We start from the raw sequence: 18,934 nt of genomic DNA, 5'->3' as shown, positions 1-18,934 counted from the left end.
CGAGAAAATAATGAAAATCAATCCGCCGGTACTTCGATGTTTACACAGGAGACCGTGGTTTTGTTTATTCAATTTACTCGAATAAACTTACCACCGCGCCCGTGTCCTACCAAAGCTCTCAGCGGAGAATCAACTCTAAACACCAAAGTCGAGAGGTTGTTTAAATGGCGGGGTAAATCTGAAAGATGGTTTTTTTTTTTTCTCGATTCACGTTGACCCACCTTATTCAAACGATTGTTCTTGAACCGCGGTTGAATTCGCCCTTTTTTTGCTCTGTTTCATCTGTCATCTCTTTTGATCGTATTTTCAAAAGCAGCAATCGGAGTCCAAGTTTTATTTAGAAGCGTATGCATCTCTATGGCAACAAAGGTCAACGTTCAAAGGTCAGACTGCAGCGTAGTGTAGCGACCGCGAGCCAAACAACCGGTAGACATAGTAATATTTTTGGCTGGATTTTCGTCAATCTGTTGGGGCTAAAGCGGAGAAGGTTTTTCAGACGAAAGCCATCCGAAACTAATTCCGTTAAATATGGGGATCGGGACAAAGATTCCGCGATGACCTTTCGTGCCCCGCGAGAAGTTCGATTCCCGTTTCGTTGAAGCGGTCGTTCTTCTAACGCCGATCAAGCCTCTTTCTGCTTTAAAAACGGAGCGCTGACGCGTACAACGATGCGGGTTGATCATATGTTCGACGTGTCAAGATCGAGGGGCTGAAATTCCATTCCCTTGATTTTACGATCCCAGAGATAATCCGAATGCTCCTTCGTTATTCGAGCAATAAAGTAGCTGGTGGACGATGTGGAGGCCAACATCGGGACTGTTCCGCTGTTTCTAACGTTACGCGATAGTTGTTAAATATTTATAGGGCTCAGGACTGGTATTATCGATGGCCTTTTGCACTTTTCTACCTGCTTTTCACTTCGCCGGTGGGTGTTGTTTCAACGACGCCATTCTTACCCGATGTTGTTTGTGATGAATAAAAACAGGATTCCGTATTGTACACGACGATCGGAAACTCTGAGGATTCCGCCTGTCTCATACCGAAAGATAGAAAATAACCACGAGTATTTCGTAGGAAAATTTTGGCGCATTAGATTAGTTTTCGGATCCAACACTAACTTAATTCAATTCTTACATGTATAATTCTTCAAACGGTTACATAGAATCAATCATACATAAGTTAAATTGATCTATCTATGAAACTGATCGAGTTATCGCCAATTCATTGATCGAAATAGTGAAAAAATTAAGCATATCTCGATGGGTTTCATAATTTGTGGCTCAAATTAATCGATGGTTTCGTATTCCTGGTATCAAATTACTCGAGAAGAGTGGCTTGTTCGACGCGGAATGCCCGATATGTAGGTATCCTGGACGGATTTTGGAATAGTTGAACTGCCGTGGAAAATCAATAAGCCTTTACGTAATATTTAATTTCAAGCTTGACGTCAAAATGTGAATCCCGATATCGCGACTAGCGAGAAGAGAAGAATATTATTTATTTTGCTGGAAGGAACAAGAAATAGTAAGGAGAAGAAAAGTAGAAAGTGGGCGAGGTGGAACGGGTGAGTTGAAAGCAGACGTAAAAAGGAAAATCGTTCAGCCGTTGGCTCGGAAAGCCTTGCCCGCCGTTTGAATGGCTGATAATTCCAAGTCACGCGAATCAGCTCGACTCTACGTATAGATACGTTGTACATACATTCCTGGAGATTCCCTGCAGAAGCTGTAGGCGTCCGTTTCTCGTTGCTTCTTCACGCTTTCGGTGTGGTCCTCACATGACCAAGACCGAAGTAGGAGCTGATGAAGTAGGTAGATGAAACGGGGAATCTTCAGCACTTGTATCTATTTCGTATTCGTAGATATCGAAGACTCTCCAAATAATTGTTACCGCAAAATTATCAGACCTCTGCACTCAAATCTTTCAATGAACCACAAGTTTCACGAGAGTACAATTGAAGCTCGATCTCAACGTAGCTCGTTCGTTCCGAAGTATAAACCATCTCGTGACTCCGACGCGTTGGATGCGAAACTCGGAAGTTGATCGTAGATGTTATACCGTACTTGCGTACCTGGAAGCTTCACGTTGCCTTCGTCTCATACTCTTGGATGTTTATCGAACTATCCCGTGTAATATTTGCACATGTTCTTGGCGCGATATCGCGTGATAGTTTTCACCCAATCAATCGAGCTCATCCGTGAATCGTTCGTTCGAACTGGAGTATACCAACAGCCTGGAGAATAACAACCGACGCGGACGATATAGGGCAACTGAGGAGACGAGTTATTGGCGATGACGACGAAACAATAATTGATACGAGTTGTGAAAATTATAAATTTTATCGATGTGTGTACGGTAGGCATGTTCGGTCGCTGGCCGAATACAGAACTAGCCGTTACAAAGATGGATCGATCGCACTTGCCTGGGATCCTACCTGGAATTATTCAATCGAACCCCCGTTTTCCGTTGAAAAAAACTTACCCTTGATGAAGTCAACCGCCATCTCCAGTCCGTAGGTGTCCTTGTCGCAGTCGTCCAAGATGTGCGCCCCGATTTTAACCCCCGGCACTATCCCCTCGGCATTGAGCCTGTCCAAGGTGTAGAGCATGGTTTCCACGGCTTGTACACCGCCCTGGGGCATGACGGGTCCGCAGGTGACCGAGTCCTCCCTTTCGTGGACCATCATCAATCCGCCGAGCACCAGGTCTCCCTCTACGACCGCCTCGTTCTTCACCGGCCAATTGACGATCACCGGTGTCCTCGTTATTTCCATCGATCTGAACTGCCGATCACCGTGTCGAATCGAGTGGTGGGTCTCGGGATTTTCCAAGTGGCGACGTCCCGTGCGATCCTTGCCTGCCCCCCCAATCCCCGCCTCATCCGCGATATCCCGACGCCTCGATACCGCCAAATCGAACTCGGACGGGGGCGTTCTTTTGCTCGGCGTTAATTTTTGGCTTTTTCCGATCGTCGGGTAATCCATGTGACCCGAGTCAAGTTCCCATTTGTAATTCGAGTCCAGCTTTGAGTACCAGTCGTATGGAAATTTTGATCGCCGTCCACCCGCGAGGTAGAAACAGCCGAGCAATAAAAGAAGCGACTTCATTTCTTCATTTTTGTAGGCCGCTAGATCAGAGCCCCGGTATCCAGCACCGCTGCGATGTTTTCTTATTTACGTTTTCTCGACGGTTCGACCGCTCATGTCAAAGTTTCCTTCGATAAATCGGCAGGGGACGGTGACGTCGTTGACAGATACAGCATTTCAAAAAATTTCCTCACCGCTCTTGACCCGTTTGAATTCTACAGAGCAGCGTAGATGGACCCACATTAATATTCAATGCGTGGATATTCTCATACTCTGAGTGCAACGAGGCTTGGAGGTCTGAGGTTGCAGCTAACGTTAGACGTGTAATAAATATTGCATAGGTAAATTCATGGACGGTAAACAGGATCCGTTCCACGTACAGCCATTACAACCCCGATGCGAACGTCCTTCGTATCATCGGGGGGCAACTCTGATATTTTGGCGCCCGAAAATTACGCGGAAACGATACAGCCGCCGGATGAACTTGGGGGGGGACATACCGACGTACTCCATCGGAATACCATGTGGATTTGTCGTTATTGCCCCGCCAGCGTCGTGTTTGCCCCGGCAACTTGGCTTCGAACGGTTTTGAGGGGTTGGCAAAGTCTCCGCGCTGTTATCGACCCCTGACCGGAGGACTCATTTCCGTTAGTGCGTCCCCGGAAACCTCGAAGCGGGATGTCTTCACCTGGGTAAACTGCGCGCCAAGTGCCATTTAATTTAGACTTTGCCTCGAGTTGGCAATCCACCAAATAGTTCGCAGCTGCTTTATACTCACACCCCGAATTTCACCCGAGATACAACAACCGATTAAAACTTGCGCTCCTTCGCGTTCAATCCATGTGGAAGTGAAATAATGACGGGGACGATCGTTATCAGAGTCTACCACTTGCGCAGATATGCTTTTGCACCTCGATAAATAGCGGAAGAGCAAATGGCACTGATTTTTTTCCCCCAATTCGTCGAGGTATGGGAGATAACCGAGGTCCTCTTTCACCCTTGAGGGACAGTGGCGGGGATATCGGAATATGAAAAGTGCAGCGGAAACCTACGCACGTTCGCAACGTCAAAGAACCGGGATATCGCGGTCCTGGATCACAAGTGAGCGTGGTTTGATAAGTCGGCGCCGCAGGGGTCATGAGAAAACTGCGGAATCGATTCACTATATCATGCCGTAAGCCCTGCGGTGTTTGAATTTTTTACCGTAACCGCAGCGAGCCTGTGAGAATATATTTTTGCTGACTATATTTTCGCCTGGGTCCGTGCGGCCATAAGTTTTACACCAAGTACGTATAATCGCGTTGTCCGGGTAGTGTAATATTCGTAAGTTGACGTAGGTATGTGCTTAAATTGAAATTGGAGGCTCGCGGGTAGGGAGCATGAACAGATCTACCGGGGAATTCGACGTATCGTGTATACGTTAAGTGTGTTGGGAAGCGTCGGGAAACTGAAATAATTCAACGAAATTCGAGAAAGTCTGGGTCAACTGAAACGCTCGAATTCGTCGGAAGAATAATAGGTAGCCGGAGTAGGAATCAAGTTTACTTGGTAACGATCGGAATATCAATGCCATCGACTTCACCTTTGTCCGAGGTAACAAAACCCGAGCTGGGATGAAAGGGCAGCTGTTATTACATAGCGAAAAAGAGACGAGATCATTGGGATTTTGCACGACGATCGCGAATCATAAACGTGCCAGCTTTTGCGTGAAAAACGATAGGACGGCAGAAGTCGTATCGTAAAACCCCAAGTATTTGCTCGGAATTTGTATGTTTTGGAACAATTATACCCAGCGAATAGCGCGCAGTCGTTTGCTTAACTTTGCAATAGCGGCTGATCGGAGTAACCTCGTTCCCCGGGAACCTTCGGGATCGTTCCCGCGTTTCGCTTCCAAGTATTTTCATCGAAATCAACCACTTGCTCGCGGAATCTTTTTACCTCTATTGACGCACCTGAGCCAGATTAATTTTTTCGCATGTGAGTTATGGATACGTTACTCTCGGTTCGATTCGAACTGCATTTACGTGGAGAAAACTGTGTAAATATTTTTTCAAAACAACTTTGAGTCCTGCGGGATGATTGATCGAAAAAAAATCTTTCCTTAAATAGATTCCGTTTTGAGTTGAGTCGAGTTTTTTCAATTAAACGCTTTCCACTTCTCTCTCGCGACGTTACCGGTCCTACGCGACAATACCTGTACGTTAGGGTGGGTTGAAATTTTTTTTTTTTTTATTCTCTCAGCATGGGAGCAGAACTTGTACCTTATAAAAAAGGAAAATTTTTCAAATGTGGAAAACATTTTTTACTTGATATTTTGAGGTAGCCCACTCGTTTTTTGAATAAATAATTAATCAAGTGGGGTACTTCCAGCAAAAAAAATTTTTTGTTTGTCAAAAATTATAGAAAATATCTGAAAATTGTCGATTGTAATTGTTTGTTACTCGTTCACTGTTCAAAATTTTTTTCCTACTATTTTTGTAATTCAAGTATAAAATCAAAAAATGACATGCTCTTTTTTTGACTTAAAATTAAAGTTGAGTTGTGAGACATATCGATTGGTTTTTGTCGTAGACCCACTTTGATTCATCGCGATCCATGCATGGGTCGAAATATTCGAATTTCTCGGTCTGCGAGGGAGCCCGAGCTTAGCTGGAGTCAGGTAGCCCCACGGGCGAGCGGTTTGTTTTGAGGCGTCACCTCTGCTCAGCCCCGAAGGTTACGTCTCACAACAAAGCGCTAGGCTGCTGGCTACCTGACTCCAGCAAAGCTCGGGTTTGCTGGTGAATTGAGATATTCGAATATTTCGACCCATGCAAAGAATCAAAGTGGGTCTACGACTAAAATCAATCGATATGTCTTATAATTTTTCTGCTCCCAACAGCGAATAATTGATGATTACTCGATCGATTGCATGAGCAGATGATTTTGGCTCTGAGAATTGGATTTCGGAGCTGATTATACGTGAGATTACTCTTGAAATACCAAAAAAAAATTCGATTTTTGAGCAAAAAATAAATCGTTGTTTTAATTGGGTTTAATATGATTTTCTTACGTATTTTGACCTCAGGAATCCAAATCTGAAAGGAAAATTGATCTATCTCTAAAATTGACCGACTTATCGCCAATTTTCAGCTTTTTGGGGTCAGAAAAAAAAAATTGAGTTTTTAGTCCATATTAATGTAATTTGAGCTCAGGAATATGAATCTGGAAGAAAAATTGATCTATCTGCAAAAATGACCGAGTTATCCTCATTTTTTCGCATTTTTTGGCATAAATTTGAGGATATCTCGAAGGGAAAAAATCGTAGCTCAATTTGGACAACGGATTCGTGTTCCTGAGGTCAAAATACGTAAGAAAAGTGCCATACGATCGATTTTAAAAAATAAAAATTTTTGGCCAAAATTTGAAAAAATCGTAAGGGGTACCCCTTGGAAAAATCTCAAATTTTGGCCAAAAATTTTTATTTTTTAAAATCGATCGTATGGCACTTTTCTTACGTATTTTGACCTCAGGAACACGAATCCGTTGTCCAAATTGAGCTACGATTTTTTCCCTTCGAGATATCCTCAAATTTATGCCAAAAAATGCGAAAAAATGAGGATAACTCGGTCATTTTTGCAGATAGATCAATTTTTCTTCCAGATTCATATTCCTGAGCTCAAATTACATTAATATGGACTAAAAACTCAATTTTTTTTTTCTGACCCCAAAAAGCTGAAAATTGGCGATAAGTCGGTCAATTTTAGAGATAGATCAATTTTCCTTTCAGATTTGGATTCCTGAGGTCAAAATACGTAAGAAAAGTACCATACGATCAATCTAAAAAAATTAAAAATTTTAGCCAAAATTTGAGATTTTTCCAAGGGGTACCCCTTACGATTTTCTCGTAGAGATTCTTATGTCGAAATTGCCTATCGACACTGTCAGCGAGACCGAGTGGGATGGACGTTGATTACCATCGACGAAGTTGTGGCTGCAGAACTTTGCCGAACATTATAATATTTACACCGAAACGAGGGTTCGCCGTGAACTCCTATTGGTCGATACACCGTCCGTATCCTCAAACACGGATAATATCCCGGCTCGAACGGATAATATCCCGAGCGGTTTGTTGTGAGACGTCACCTTGGGGGCTGAGCAGAGGTGACGCCCCATAACAAACCGCGCGCCCGTGGCTACCTGACTCCAGCTAAGTAAGCTCGGGCTCGGGTACAAATTCTGCCCCCATGCTAAGAGAATGAAAAAAATATAATTTTTTTCAACCCACCCTGCTGCACGTATACCCACGAAGATAACTAGCTTTGACTGTATTTCAAGGCTAGGTGGAAGGAAAAATAATTCAGCGGCAGCGGGAAAAAGGACTGAAAACAACCCCACGTCGTTCATTATTATGCCGGTTGCAAAAAATTTAGGGGATAACATATGGTGAATAGGGGGCGTATAAAAATGGTGGTGTGCACCTGAACTCTGAGTCGCGCTCCTGGGATTTTATTTTACGGTCATCCGTTGGTAATATTTCTCTGACGTTACAACACAGGTGAAGAAGAAACCCCTGCCGAAAGAGAGAAAGGGACGAAGAGAGACCGAGTCGGGTATAGTTATAATTAAAGCGTGTGACACGCCCATTGCCACAATCATACGTCTACCGCAAATTAACGTGGTACCGTTTTATAATCAACAAGCAACGTCAAGTCCGTGGATTCGCGGTGTCGACGTACGGCATTCCCCGTGTGCACGGGACCGATCGCATCGCGGTAGAAATGACGCGAGTCGACCGATGGAAATGGGGGGATGATCAACCGATTCAACGTGCATCGTGAGATCGGGAGTATAGCGAAATCCCAATCCTTTGTGAATTCGAATGATGATAAATCGCTCGGCCTTGAGGTGGTTCGGCCGAGCGATTGTAAAATAGTTACGTCGTGTAGTCGCCGTTTTACGCGATTGTAAAATAGTTAGTAAGGCCGTAGGCAAGGCGAAGGACGGAAAGTAATTTCAGAAATCTTTTCATCCGATGCAATAATTAGATGTTATTATTATGGATTAGCATTTTCTCGAGATATTGCGACTCGACACGCGACCGAAGATATCCCTGCACAGGTAACCTGACAGGGGTCAAGTTCGCCAACTTAATCAGTGATCGATCTATAAGCATTATACCCGTGTACACAATGGTAGCGTAGGCGGTAGACACGGAATAGTTACGGTGGCTAATGACATCAGATGGGCAAAGTCTCGATCGAAATTAGTCGCAAGTATACATTTATAGGTTTCGCTCGTTACGCTCACGAGCTGTGGATTCTCTCTGTGGACTGGCCCGAGTCCCAGAATTTTCCTATGCCCCGAAAACAGGACGATGGTGTCTCGCGTTTTGATCCGGCCCATCAGCGGGAAAGTCAAGCATCGCGAAATGATACGTGAACCTTTTACTTTGCGTTAGAGATTTTTTTCTCCACAGATCATCAACATTTCGTTTTCTTTTTTCCAAAATTTTTCCTCTGATGGAAAAGCCTCTGCGAAATGAGAAGCGTGTTTCCCTCAGTGACACAAAAAACGACCAGCCCGCGAAACAAAACGAATGTAAGGGTACCGAAGCTCGTCGAGTGATCGGAGAACAATGAAATACGATTTTTTTTGGCGACAACCTCAGATCTGCGCAAGCTCTTGCAAACTTTTCCAGTTACTTACGGTTGAATGATTTTCCAAAGTGCTGACAAATTTATAATTGCATAACTCCGCTTTTCCTCGATATGTTCGATAGATATGTTTTTTGGTCAATGCACGTACAATTGCAGCTGATATGTTTGTTATTTTTTCAGGTATCAATTCACATCGCAGCCTCCAACGTGTCGCGGTGGTACAAATGCAATGTTCGCGTGGAACAGGATGTGCAATCTATTGACATTGGTGCTTCCGGTGGTCGACGAATCAATTAAATTTTTTCTCACAGTCAGAACTTTTTAGGCGCAAATTCTACAGATCTCGATCCACTGGCAGGCGCGATCTCAATCGACCGGATGTAATGAATACGGAACGATGAGGTGGAAAAGAAATCGAACTCTTCTGATGAAAGAATTACGTCACTGATTAACCGGTACATACGAGTTGCTTCGTTTCGGCCACTAAAACATTAATCGTCGTCGGCAGTGAGATCGTCGATCGTTGATCGTACGAACAAGTGTACCGCCGTATTTCAAGCAGCATCACCCTGAACGACGGTGCGCGACAATCATAAGCTCAATCAACTTCTGATTATGTTTCTACTCCAAAATTCATTCCCGATCAGGTCGATCGTTTTAATAAATGACGTGATGGATTTCGACGCCACTCGCCGCATTTGAGTGCCGTTCTGATTTTCAGTTCAATCGTTCGCTTCACCGATCAGCATCGAAACCGGCGGTTGATAGACCGCGATTTTCGGAAATCCGTGTCTTTCGCGGGGTGATCCTCAGATGTGGTTTAAGGTCGAAACCGCGCGGCTCAGAGTCGGAACACCCACTGAGGGAACACCGACGGCATAACACCGCTACCTCTGCCACCGCGGAGGGTAGAAAACGAAGGAAAGGGAGCTGCTAGAGGGCGTGGGGGGTAGCTAAAGAGCCACGGAGAGAGGGAGGCCTGGAGATGGAGGGTGAGAAGAGAGGAAAGTCAACCCCCGGATACAATTTCACCGCGCAACTCGCCATGGCGTTGTTGTTCGCTTGGCCGAATTCACTCTACTTTACGGCGGGCTCCCCTCGGAAGATACATAATTTTCGGAACCCGTGGATCTTCCCCCTCCGTCACCCCGACGCTCGCATCTTTTGTCCGTTGTCTTCCGCACCCTGTGTCACTGTTGGTCTTTTGTCGACTGCCCCCCAGATTCCGACACCGTGCCTCGGTATCGTAGCTGCTCGTAATTTTTTCAATTCACCTCCGCCTGAAGTACGCTCTTTTTCGGGCCCATGGTCCCAATGATGAGGTGACGGAAGAGAAAGCATTCGTTGCTGACGATGAAACTGACATTGATACGAAAGCTCGGTCCTCGGCAGTCCTAACGCCACCCCACCACACTTACACGAATGTCTTGTGCAAATATTTTGATGATTAAGGAAAGATAGTTTTTTTTTTTGCTTGACGTATCCGCTGCAGCGTAATTCATTTTTATTTTTCTCCTGCTTCCCCTGCATCTCCTTCAGCTCAAAGTGATTATTTTTCCTTTTCTCAATGGCTCAACGAATGCTCGATCATTGACGGCTAATTTTTCAGCATGCAAAAGTCTAATATGCCAGAATGTTGGAATAAAAAATGAACAAGAGAAATCATTCTACGCAGATTACACACCGCTGTGGTTTTTCAAGTTTCTGAAATCTAATTTTCTCGTTACACGTCTAGCGTCACGGTATTAAAAAGTTTAGATTTTGGGTATACGTATACAACCGGTATGTTGGTCATGCATCAAGCAAAGTTGGCGGATTAAGTGAAAGATGTACGCCGCAGTTTGCAGGTCGCAGGTTCATAACTTTCGTAAGTTGACAGCAGCCAGCGTTACTTCGCTCTCCCCACCCCGAAACGCGCCTCCTTCGGTTTTTACGACTTGGTTAACCAGCGACGGTACAGGTATACGACGCCCGTCGAACATTAACGATCTTCTAACAATCGGCCATAGTTGAACCGATACGATTATTCATTCAATCGATCCAGCTAGTCGCCGATTATTGGAAAATTCGATTAACTTAAAAAAAAAGACGGGATACCGTAACAGCCCCCGACTAGGGGCGCAGGTGATGCTGCTTCGCAATCGTTGCACGTTTCGCGGGGGCGCCAAGTGTAAAACCGATCGTACGATACGGGGAAGTCGTCGGTGATATCGGAAGAGGGTGCAACGAATTATTTTTGCGGGGGTGTGGAATGAAGAAACGCGAATTTATTCAATTTACCGGTCGATGCTTCGACGTCAGTTTTCAGTTTTCGGTGTCAGTTTGGCGATCCAACAGGAAATTAGGATGGGAAAAGCGCGATTGCCCGATGCCAATTGATTATATGCAATCGTAACTGCGCAAGTCAAACGGTGACTCGCGATACAACGAGATGAGGAATATCGTGTTCCGTAGGATGAAAATGTATGTGCGATATATCCATGTAGTTATATGCATACGATGAGGTCGTCGGGAAACCTCGAACGGAGAGACACGGGTACTGAACGTGGCGATCGCCCTCAGAGGTGATCTTAGTAGCAGAATAATTAGCGGCTCATATAATATCGATACGCGAAGCCTCGCGCCAGCTGTAGTTTACATGGTTGTTTTTCCTACTGGTCTCATCGTCAGTCATTCGGTGGACGATGCCTCGTGCGCCGAGCAAGCGACGAATACCGAGTACCACTCAACGTTGAGGGGGTAGTCACCGTCACATTCGCTCCACGGATAGTCGGAGCTTAAGGTTCTTTTATGAGACGAAGGGTAACTCGTACGATACGCACTCGCGCATTTCGTCAACTAAAAGCTTCGCTCAAGGGTCCAGATGCCTCGACGCGTGCTCGGGGTGTAACGTCTGTAATCGAAAAAGTGCGGGAGAAACGGACTCGCGGAAATTCATCGATCCTTTAGCCCCGGCGTGTCTCACCCTCGCCGGTGCGATCAGCTGGGTCCGGATCCGCGCGAGCCGGTGTCTTTTATTCACCATGAATAATTGGCTACGGTGTGGGAGACTCGGGAGGGATGACTAGAAAAGCGAGAGGAGTCCAAACAAGGGAGTGGAGAAAAGAAACTCTCACCGAAGACGATGAAGAGACGTCGGAAGCGTTTACGATCCTCCCCCCGTAACCCGCAGGTCGAACAGCTTTTGTTTCTCGTGATCCGCCTACCCTCCATTTTTCGACCCTCTGCCCGGCGTGTTGGCTATTTAGCGATTTTTCTCAAGTTCCATATACCTAGAGAGACTATGACACTCGGAACAATGGCTGCAGTTAATCTCGAAATTCTTTTGTCAAGTGAGAGACGCGTTGAAAAAGTTACAGATGTATCGCTCAAGTGTCACCGCATAGATTTCCAGTCGGTCGGTGGATGGATGGGATCAGCGGGTAGCCAATCCGCAACCTCTTGTAACGAATACTCTCCGCCGTGACTCGAACAAATCTTGCCTCCCTTCCCCCGGCTCTTTCATTCTGCGGTCTAAACTCCGCGGAACAATTACGCCGAGGGGGCTAACGGAGCCCCGGGAAAGGTGAGACCGCTTCGCGCTAAAAAAAAAACTTTATCGTCACCGACCGTGCTTCCAATTTGTTCATTATCGTTAAACTTGAGCCGTGGGATCGAGTTTAACGATACGGTTTCCCGGAGCTTTTTTTCCCGGTACAGGAAAAGAATTATGAAGCTGGAAATAGCGATCGGAATTGGAATAGAAAAAAAGCTATTCGGCAAACTTGCGAGCATAATGCGGGTGGTTGTAAAATTCCTAAGCAAGTGGAGCGGGGCTGAGATCACTCGATACTGTCTTACCCACGGAAATTGGGGTCAGGATTTAGGACCTATTCCCGCTGTCTCTGTGTACACACAAAATCGTTCCAGTTTACCAGTTATTTATTTCTCTTATTTCACGCTTTAGCTGTTCCTTTCGCCCCGGGGACAGCTTTCGATGATTCCGCCGATAGCTCTGGAAGTACGACAGCTCACGGAGATATTCGAGAGGCTGCCGCATCGTACATTCACAAGGTTTGCGCGGCCACCGGATCATAATTAATTCGTTCCCAACCAGGTTTCGCTTGTTCCCGTCGTCGAGTACGTATCAACGGTTTGTCACATCGACGTAGCACACGTATCCGCGAGCTTTTACAAATCCAGGGAAGTTTGCGTCCAGATGGATCGTCAAACTTTGTCGCTGAGCGTTGGTCTGCGGTGCAACGGTCGAGCTCCTATCCTCGCATCGTCGGAAATCGCGCACCTGCGGACGTGCTCATCGCAATCGATTGAGCTTGCAACGATAAGCAATAAGATTAGCCCGCCCTACGAGTTCATTTCCAGTATTCCTCACAATCCGAGCGTCACCGGTTCGAAAATTCCGTGGGAATTGACGGTGGCGAATTCAGTTTTTCACCCCACGCCCGGAGTTACATCGGATAACCCTTACTTTTCCAGACATACTCTACGCGGATGCCATTTCGCGTATACTTTATCGTACTATGCGAGAAAGATATCGCTCTGATTTGCATTTTCTTACACCATCTTTGCGGCAAACTTTTCCAGCTCGCCTTACTTCTCGACTTATCTCACCAGTCTCTCTCCTGGCAAGGATTTAAGCTGTGCGATAAATTCAAATTCACCTTATTATCACTTGTAAGCTTATCAAGGACTGTTCAGAGTTGTTCACGGTACCGCGAGCGCTCTGGACATTGTCGTTCTTCAGCTTGTTTGAGGTACTCGAATTATTATTATCCGATAGCTTTTGAGTACAGGTATACCATGCCAGAGCTGTTTGCTGCTCACTGGTGCGAAAATTCAGTTAAAACTGTCGCGTCCCTCACCAGGACGTAAATCTGTTCCATAGTCACCGCGGTCTCTCCATAAGCCGTTCACCCCCCTCCTCGTAGGAGTAAAAATGGTAAGTCGTTTATCGCACTAGAATAAACCGAGTTTCTGCACATCGGAACACCGTGACGAGTGATTGAAGATTTTACATCGTTTATCGCATTGACTGAAGCATGTTGCGAAGGCGACGGTATCCGCGGATGGTTAGGTAGTAGATGGGTGTACCTGGATAACTGAATTCGGAGGGTACGAGTGACGGTACACCGCTTAAGTAAATTCTTTTCGAAATTCAGGACAGCGAGATGCGGGAGGGTGGAGACATCGCGAGTTACCGGAGAGGAAATTAAAAAATAAATGGCTACTCGCCGTTTGGCCTCCATACAGACTTGGTATGAGCAATCGCAAATACGACGTACGAGAATTCGATCCTATGCGACTCCAACGTGTCTCAAGAAAAATGATACCTCATAAAAAAATAGCGGAAAATCGCGACGGAGATCCTCGGAGAGCGGTAAACTAAGAAGAAAAAGCAACGCTCTTCGAGGGTCCTTTTTCGTATCGACGCGAAGGGGGTGAAAGCTCCCCCAGGAGTCAGCCGAATATTCTACCGCCGGTAAGTCAGCTGCTGCCGCTCGGCCACTCTCGGCGATATCTCCTATCTCGTGGGATATACACCGCGCGGGATTGATTATTACCGGGAGCCGAGCTCCTGTTGATAACGAGAGTTGCGCGAGGAAACGCTCGGACTCGCTAAAACTCCGACGATGGTACCACTTCGACGGTAGAGCGAAAAAACCGAATCTATCCATCGGGTAGCATGCACGAGCTTTTCGAGTTCATAATCTCCATTCATGATCTCAGAGTATTTTTGCCCGTAATTAACTCACTTGACTTTAATTAGTCAGGCAAAAGATACACGGTCCGTGCACCGGTAGTTTTGTATGGTTTTCGTACGGCTGATGCTACACGGCCAACGCCGCTGTATAATAAAACGGACGTTTGCGGTGAAAAATCACCGTTGGGTTCGCCGCTGTGAATTTACCGCATTTTCCTCGCAGATCCCTACCCCTTGGTTCCCGACTCGTTTTTGATCTGCACAGGTGTATTCGGTAACCGTTACAAGGTTCTGGAGCTGTTGCAGTGACTCGTAGACCGACGAGTAACGAGCCGTTAAGAATTGACGAGCTCGATTTTTTTTACCCCTGCTGTAATTCAACCCCGCCATTCGTTTTAACGTTTGGTTACATTTGGTATTCAATGCTCGGCGAACGACGACGAGATAATTCAGAGGGGGTTCCCTACGTTTTTATTGCCGAAATAAAAGGGTGACTGATTTTATTTCCGACCCTACCTTTGATAAAGTCAACCGCCATCTCGAGGCCGTAGGTGTCCTTGTCGCAGTCGTCTAAAATATGCGCGCCGATCTTCACTCCCGGGACGATCTCCTCCTGGTTCAAGCGGTCGAGAGTGTACAGCATGGCTTCCAGAGCCTGGACACCCCCTTGGGGCATGACGGGTCCGCAGGTGACGGAGTCCTCCCTTTCGTGGACCATCATCAATCCGCCGAGCACCAGGTCACCCTCGACAACGGCGCTGTGCTTCACCGGCCATTGGTTTAACGGAGAGATAACGCGGCTGGCATTGTCCGAATCCGTTTGATTGAAGCTTAGCGAGGGTGGAGCGTTTAAATTCGGTGTAATGGTCCCAAAAGTATCGGGAACGGTTTCAAGGGGAATTTCCGTAGGTGACCGGCTTTCAACGAACGACGATAGCGTATCTTGATCGAGCGAATCGGTCACCGAACCCGAGCTTTCTAACAAATTTCGTGACGTTGAATCCAGCTGGGCGGACCTCTTCAGCATGGTGCTGTTCTTCGCATCGCTGTTGAAATATGTCCGATTGCTCGGATCCTTGATCGTCGGAAAGTCCGGCGAGTCATCTTCCCTTGAATCACTGATTTCCGTCGAGTCGCCAAGTCGCGGTGGGGACATCCGTCCGTCTTCTTCGGAGTGCATTTTGTCAGCTTGGTCGTCATATTCACCGCTTGAAAACAATCGCCTCGATTCGCTCGATATTTTCACCTTCGTCGTCGTTTCCTCGTTAAACGATGGCGTAAAACTACCGAAGGTATTATCTTTCGTGACTTCTGGCCCGGAAACTTTTTTGGCACCGGGGATTTCTAAGGGGTGAAAAATTGTACCCGTATCGTACGTCGTCCTGAATTTATATCCGTTAGATATTTCTTGCCTCCGTGCATGCGGAACCCCGATGCGAACCGCCATTGGATTATTCTCGAGATTCGGGGGAGCGGGCGATGTCGTTTCCTCCCGGTACGTCGGTTTTTTGATAATTCTTTCTCTCGCCGGTTGGAGGAGATCTTTCGCACTCGGTGACTCCTTCCCCTGGTTCTTCTTAGATTCTAAATATTTATTGCTCAGTCTCGCTATCAAAGATCCACCAGACAAACCCGAGGATGCTTCGATGTGATCGTTCCAAGGGGTTCCTCCTATCTGGTTCTCAATGTTTCTCGGCGTATTCGAACCTTTTCCCCGATTTCGAGAGGGTTGCGAGTCGAGTGGTGGGTCAACGCCTTGCCGTTCTCTCCTCTCAATTTCATTCGCTGCTCCCAAACGCTGGACTGTCTGCGTTTGCTTGCCTTTGATATTCGCGTTCTCTAGAATTTTCCCAAACGATATGGGAAATCTCCCGGTGGTCTGATCCGCGGACAATGCAGAGCCTACTCCATCTTCGGGAACTTCTTCTTTGTCTGAGTTCGAAACAATAATAAATGTTGACTCGTTGATAACTTCCGTTGTCGATGGCGACAGACCGCCGTTCGACTCGTCGCTTCTATCAATCTCATTTGGGATTTCTATCCCGTTATTTCTCGTTTCGTCGTTAACCGCGCTTTTGCGAATAAAGGCAGAGTTTTCGTCGGAGGGGCCGGAGTCACCCTCACCGTTGGTTACTTTGTCCGGGTTTGCCGTCTCCGACGATTCTCCCATCATTGGCCTCGTTATCTCGGAATCCGCAGCGGATTGATTTCCCGGCAAGTTTGGGCTCCCTGGTGACTTGGCATCGGCTGCACTCCGCTCCTCCTCCACCGGTATCTGCCCATTTCGAGAAGAATCCGCCGTCTGGTTGACATCCACTGAAATTATCTCCAGCTTTACAACGCGTCGTTCGTCCGAACGCCCGTTATTCTCCCCGGAAGAATTCCCCGCGATTCCGCCTTGCCGAATTTTCGCTACCGCCGTTTCTCCGTTACGAATACTTTCTACGGTTTGCGCATACCCCGCATCCCCGCTTCCGATTGTAATCCCCTCGTTTCCCTCGTGCTTTCGTTTCCTTCGAGTATCTCCGACTTTTATCACTCCTTTGCTCGTTGCATCGTGCGGACTATCGGCAATTTTTTCGTTCGAACTTTCGAAGGCGTGAAATTTTCCGACCCGATTGTTCGTGGAACGGGGCTGGTTTGGTAACAGCTTATCGTTAGGAACGGCTGTAGGTGATTTCAATGCGAGTTTTTGAGAATATCGCGCTTGTTCGTTGTCAAGTTTTGTGTCCTTCACGGTTCCTTCGTTTGAGAGTGCTGAATTATCCTCCGCGTCAACCCTGACCAAACTACGCGGACTGTTGTGCCCAGACGTTTTTATTGATTCACCTTTGATGAGCTGGGACTTTTCCGCATTTAGCAAGATTCCGGAAAATTTCACGTGCGATGCCCCGAATGGGTCAAATTGGCGAATCGTGCTCGTTGGAGTTTCAGCAGGGGTTAAAGTAATGTCCGAGTAAGCAGGTTCGTTGGCTACCGCGTCGAAGGTAGCAGCATCATGTCCCTCGCGTCTCATATCTATCTCGACATCTGCGCGCCGAGTTGATACTTTTTCTCGGTATTCGGTTATGGGTGGTTTTTGGTCGATCTTCGAACCTGGGAGTTCGGTTTCGATATACCCGGGGCAATTTACCGCATCCGACCCAATTGGCTTATTTTCATTGAATTTTCTTTTTCTTCCAATGAAAGCGTCGGCCATCGTTGGCGAGCGGTTCGTCGACTCTTTGGCTGTGGGTCTTTCAAATTTGCCACCAGTACCGTTTTTACCCTCATTATAATTTGGAAGATATTCATCGTTAGGATTTTTCTTCTTCGTTTTCGTTAAACTGTCGTCTGCCATTGTCGTCTTTGATCCTCTATCCGTTATTTCCCTATGATTTTCACGCTCTTTCGCTCTTCGGGAACGTTGCGTCGCAACGAACGAATCGAAGTTAACTTCGGTCGTCGAACGGCCCTGTGCAGGATCATTCGAATTGTCAAAATTTTCCGTCGTCGTCACCTCGGTGTCGGGCGTGGTGATCCCGAGATCGTCGTTACCTAACATTTCCACAGCGTTTTCGCGTTCCTTTGATTTTTCCTTTGAATTTTTCGGGGACGACGAAGCTTTGCCATTTCCGGCTATAAGTCTTTTCAGATCTTGACTGGATTTCGTAAATTCAATTGCTGCCCCAAACTCTGACCCAAAATTATTGTTTTCTCCGGTCAAGGCTGCTTCACTTTGCGGTAGGGTCGAAAATTGTTTCAACGATCGATTTTTCAATCGCGACGTATTTTCTCTCGCACCATGCAAGAAATTTTCTTCGATTGCGGTTGCTCCGAAATCAGCCACGACTTCTCCCGCAATTAACGCGGTATCTATATTATCTGCTTCGGGGGCGATCCTGACCTCGTTCCTATCAATTCCCAGCTCATCGTTGCCAGGGTTGACCGTGCCACCAGTTTTTGTCGCAGTAGTTGGGCCGGAAAAATGGTTGGTTTCGCGGCTAACTCGACTATCCTCGATCCCGATGATTACGCTCGCGTTTCCGTCCGACCTCAGAAGTTTGTCGTCCGCTACACCGTTTCCCAAGATGGTCCAAATGGCCAATACGGCCACCCAGCCACTTTTTCGCCACATCACCTCGGCAGCAGAGAAACCATCCCGTGGATCTGGAACAGCGAAAAAAATTTCTCTTGACCCGATTGAATGACAGATTTATCTATAGTACCGACATAGTCGTCGATACACTTTTTCGCTCCAAATTTTTTCGGTAAAACCGTAAAACGATTTACCAATACACGTTGCAGCTTTTGAATGAGCCCTGGACAAAAACAGCTCTGTTTCTTTAAACCAGTTTCAGACTTACGTTGTACAGTTTTAATAATTTAATATTCCAATTTCCACAACCCTTGGAATACAAATGTGATAAAAAAAACTCACGAGATGTCTTTATGACTTCTCTGCGAAGTCTGTAATATATTGCAACTATCGACTCTTCCAACTTTGTGGTTCATTTAACTTTGTAACGAATT

The 18,934-nt window shown here is 46.4% G+C and overlaps 1 protein-coding gene across 2 annotated transcripts in view; it reads right to left on the bottom strand.

Moving 5' to 3' along the window:
- LOC105693596 (metabotropic glutamate receptor 2-like) overlaps positions 1–18,934 on the bottom strand; it is a 72,042-nt gene that overhangs the window by 33,557 nt on the left and 19,551 nt on the right. Inside the window, exons 1-2 of one of the 2 annotated variants that reach the window (XM_020856729.2) lie at positions 8,771–9,598; positions 2,479–3,297 (exon numbers count right to left, since the gene is read on the bottom strand). In XM_020856729.2, the coding sequence (XP_020712388.2) occupies positions 2,479–3,103 (625 nt within the window). In that variant the 5' untranslated portion in view covers positions 3,104–3,297; positions 8,771–9,598. Of the gene's footprint in view, positions 1–2,478; positions 3,298–8,770; positions 9,599–14,938; positions 18,572–18,934 lie in introns of those variants that run through there. The other variant, XM_048654212.1, reaches the window with a different exon arrangement.

This window comes from Athalia rosae, chromosome 4, assembly GCF_917208135.1.
Source record: "Athalia rosae chromosome 4, iyAthRosa1.1, whole genome shotgun sequence".
In the NCBI taxonomy this organism is placed as follows: Eukaryota; Metazoa; Arthropoda; class Insecta; order Hymenoptera; family Athaliidae; genus Athalia; species Athalia rosae.
The sequence above is the reverse complement of the archived record's forward strand: the minus strand, read 5'-3'. Positions and strand labels throughout refer to the sequence as shown.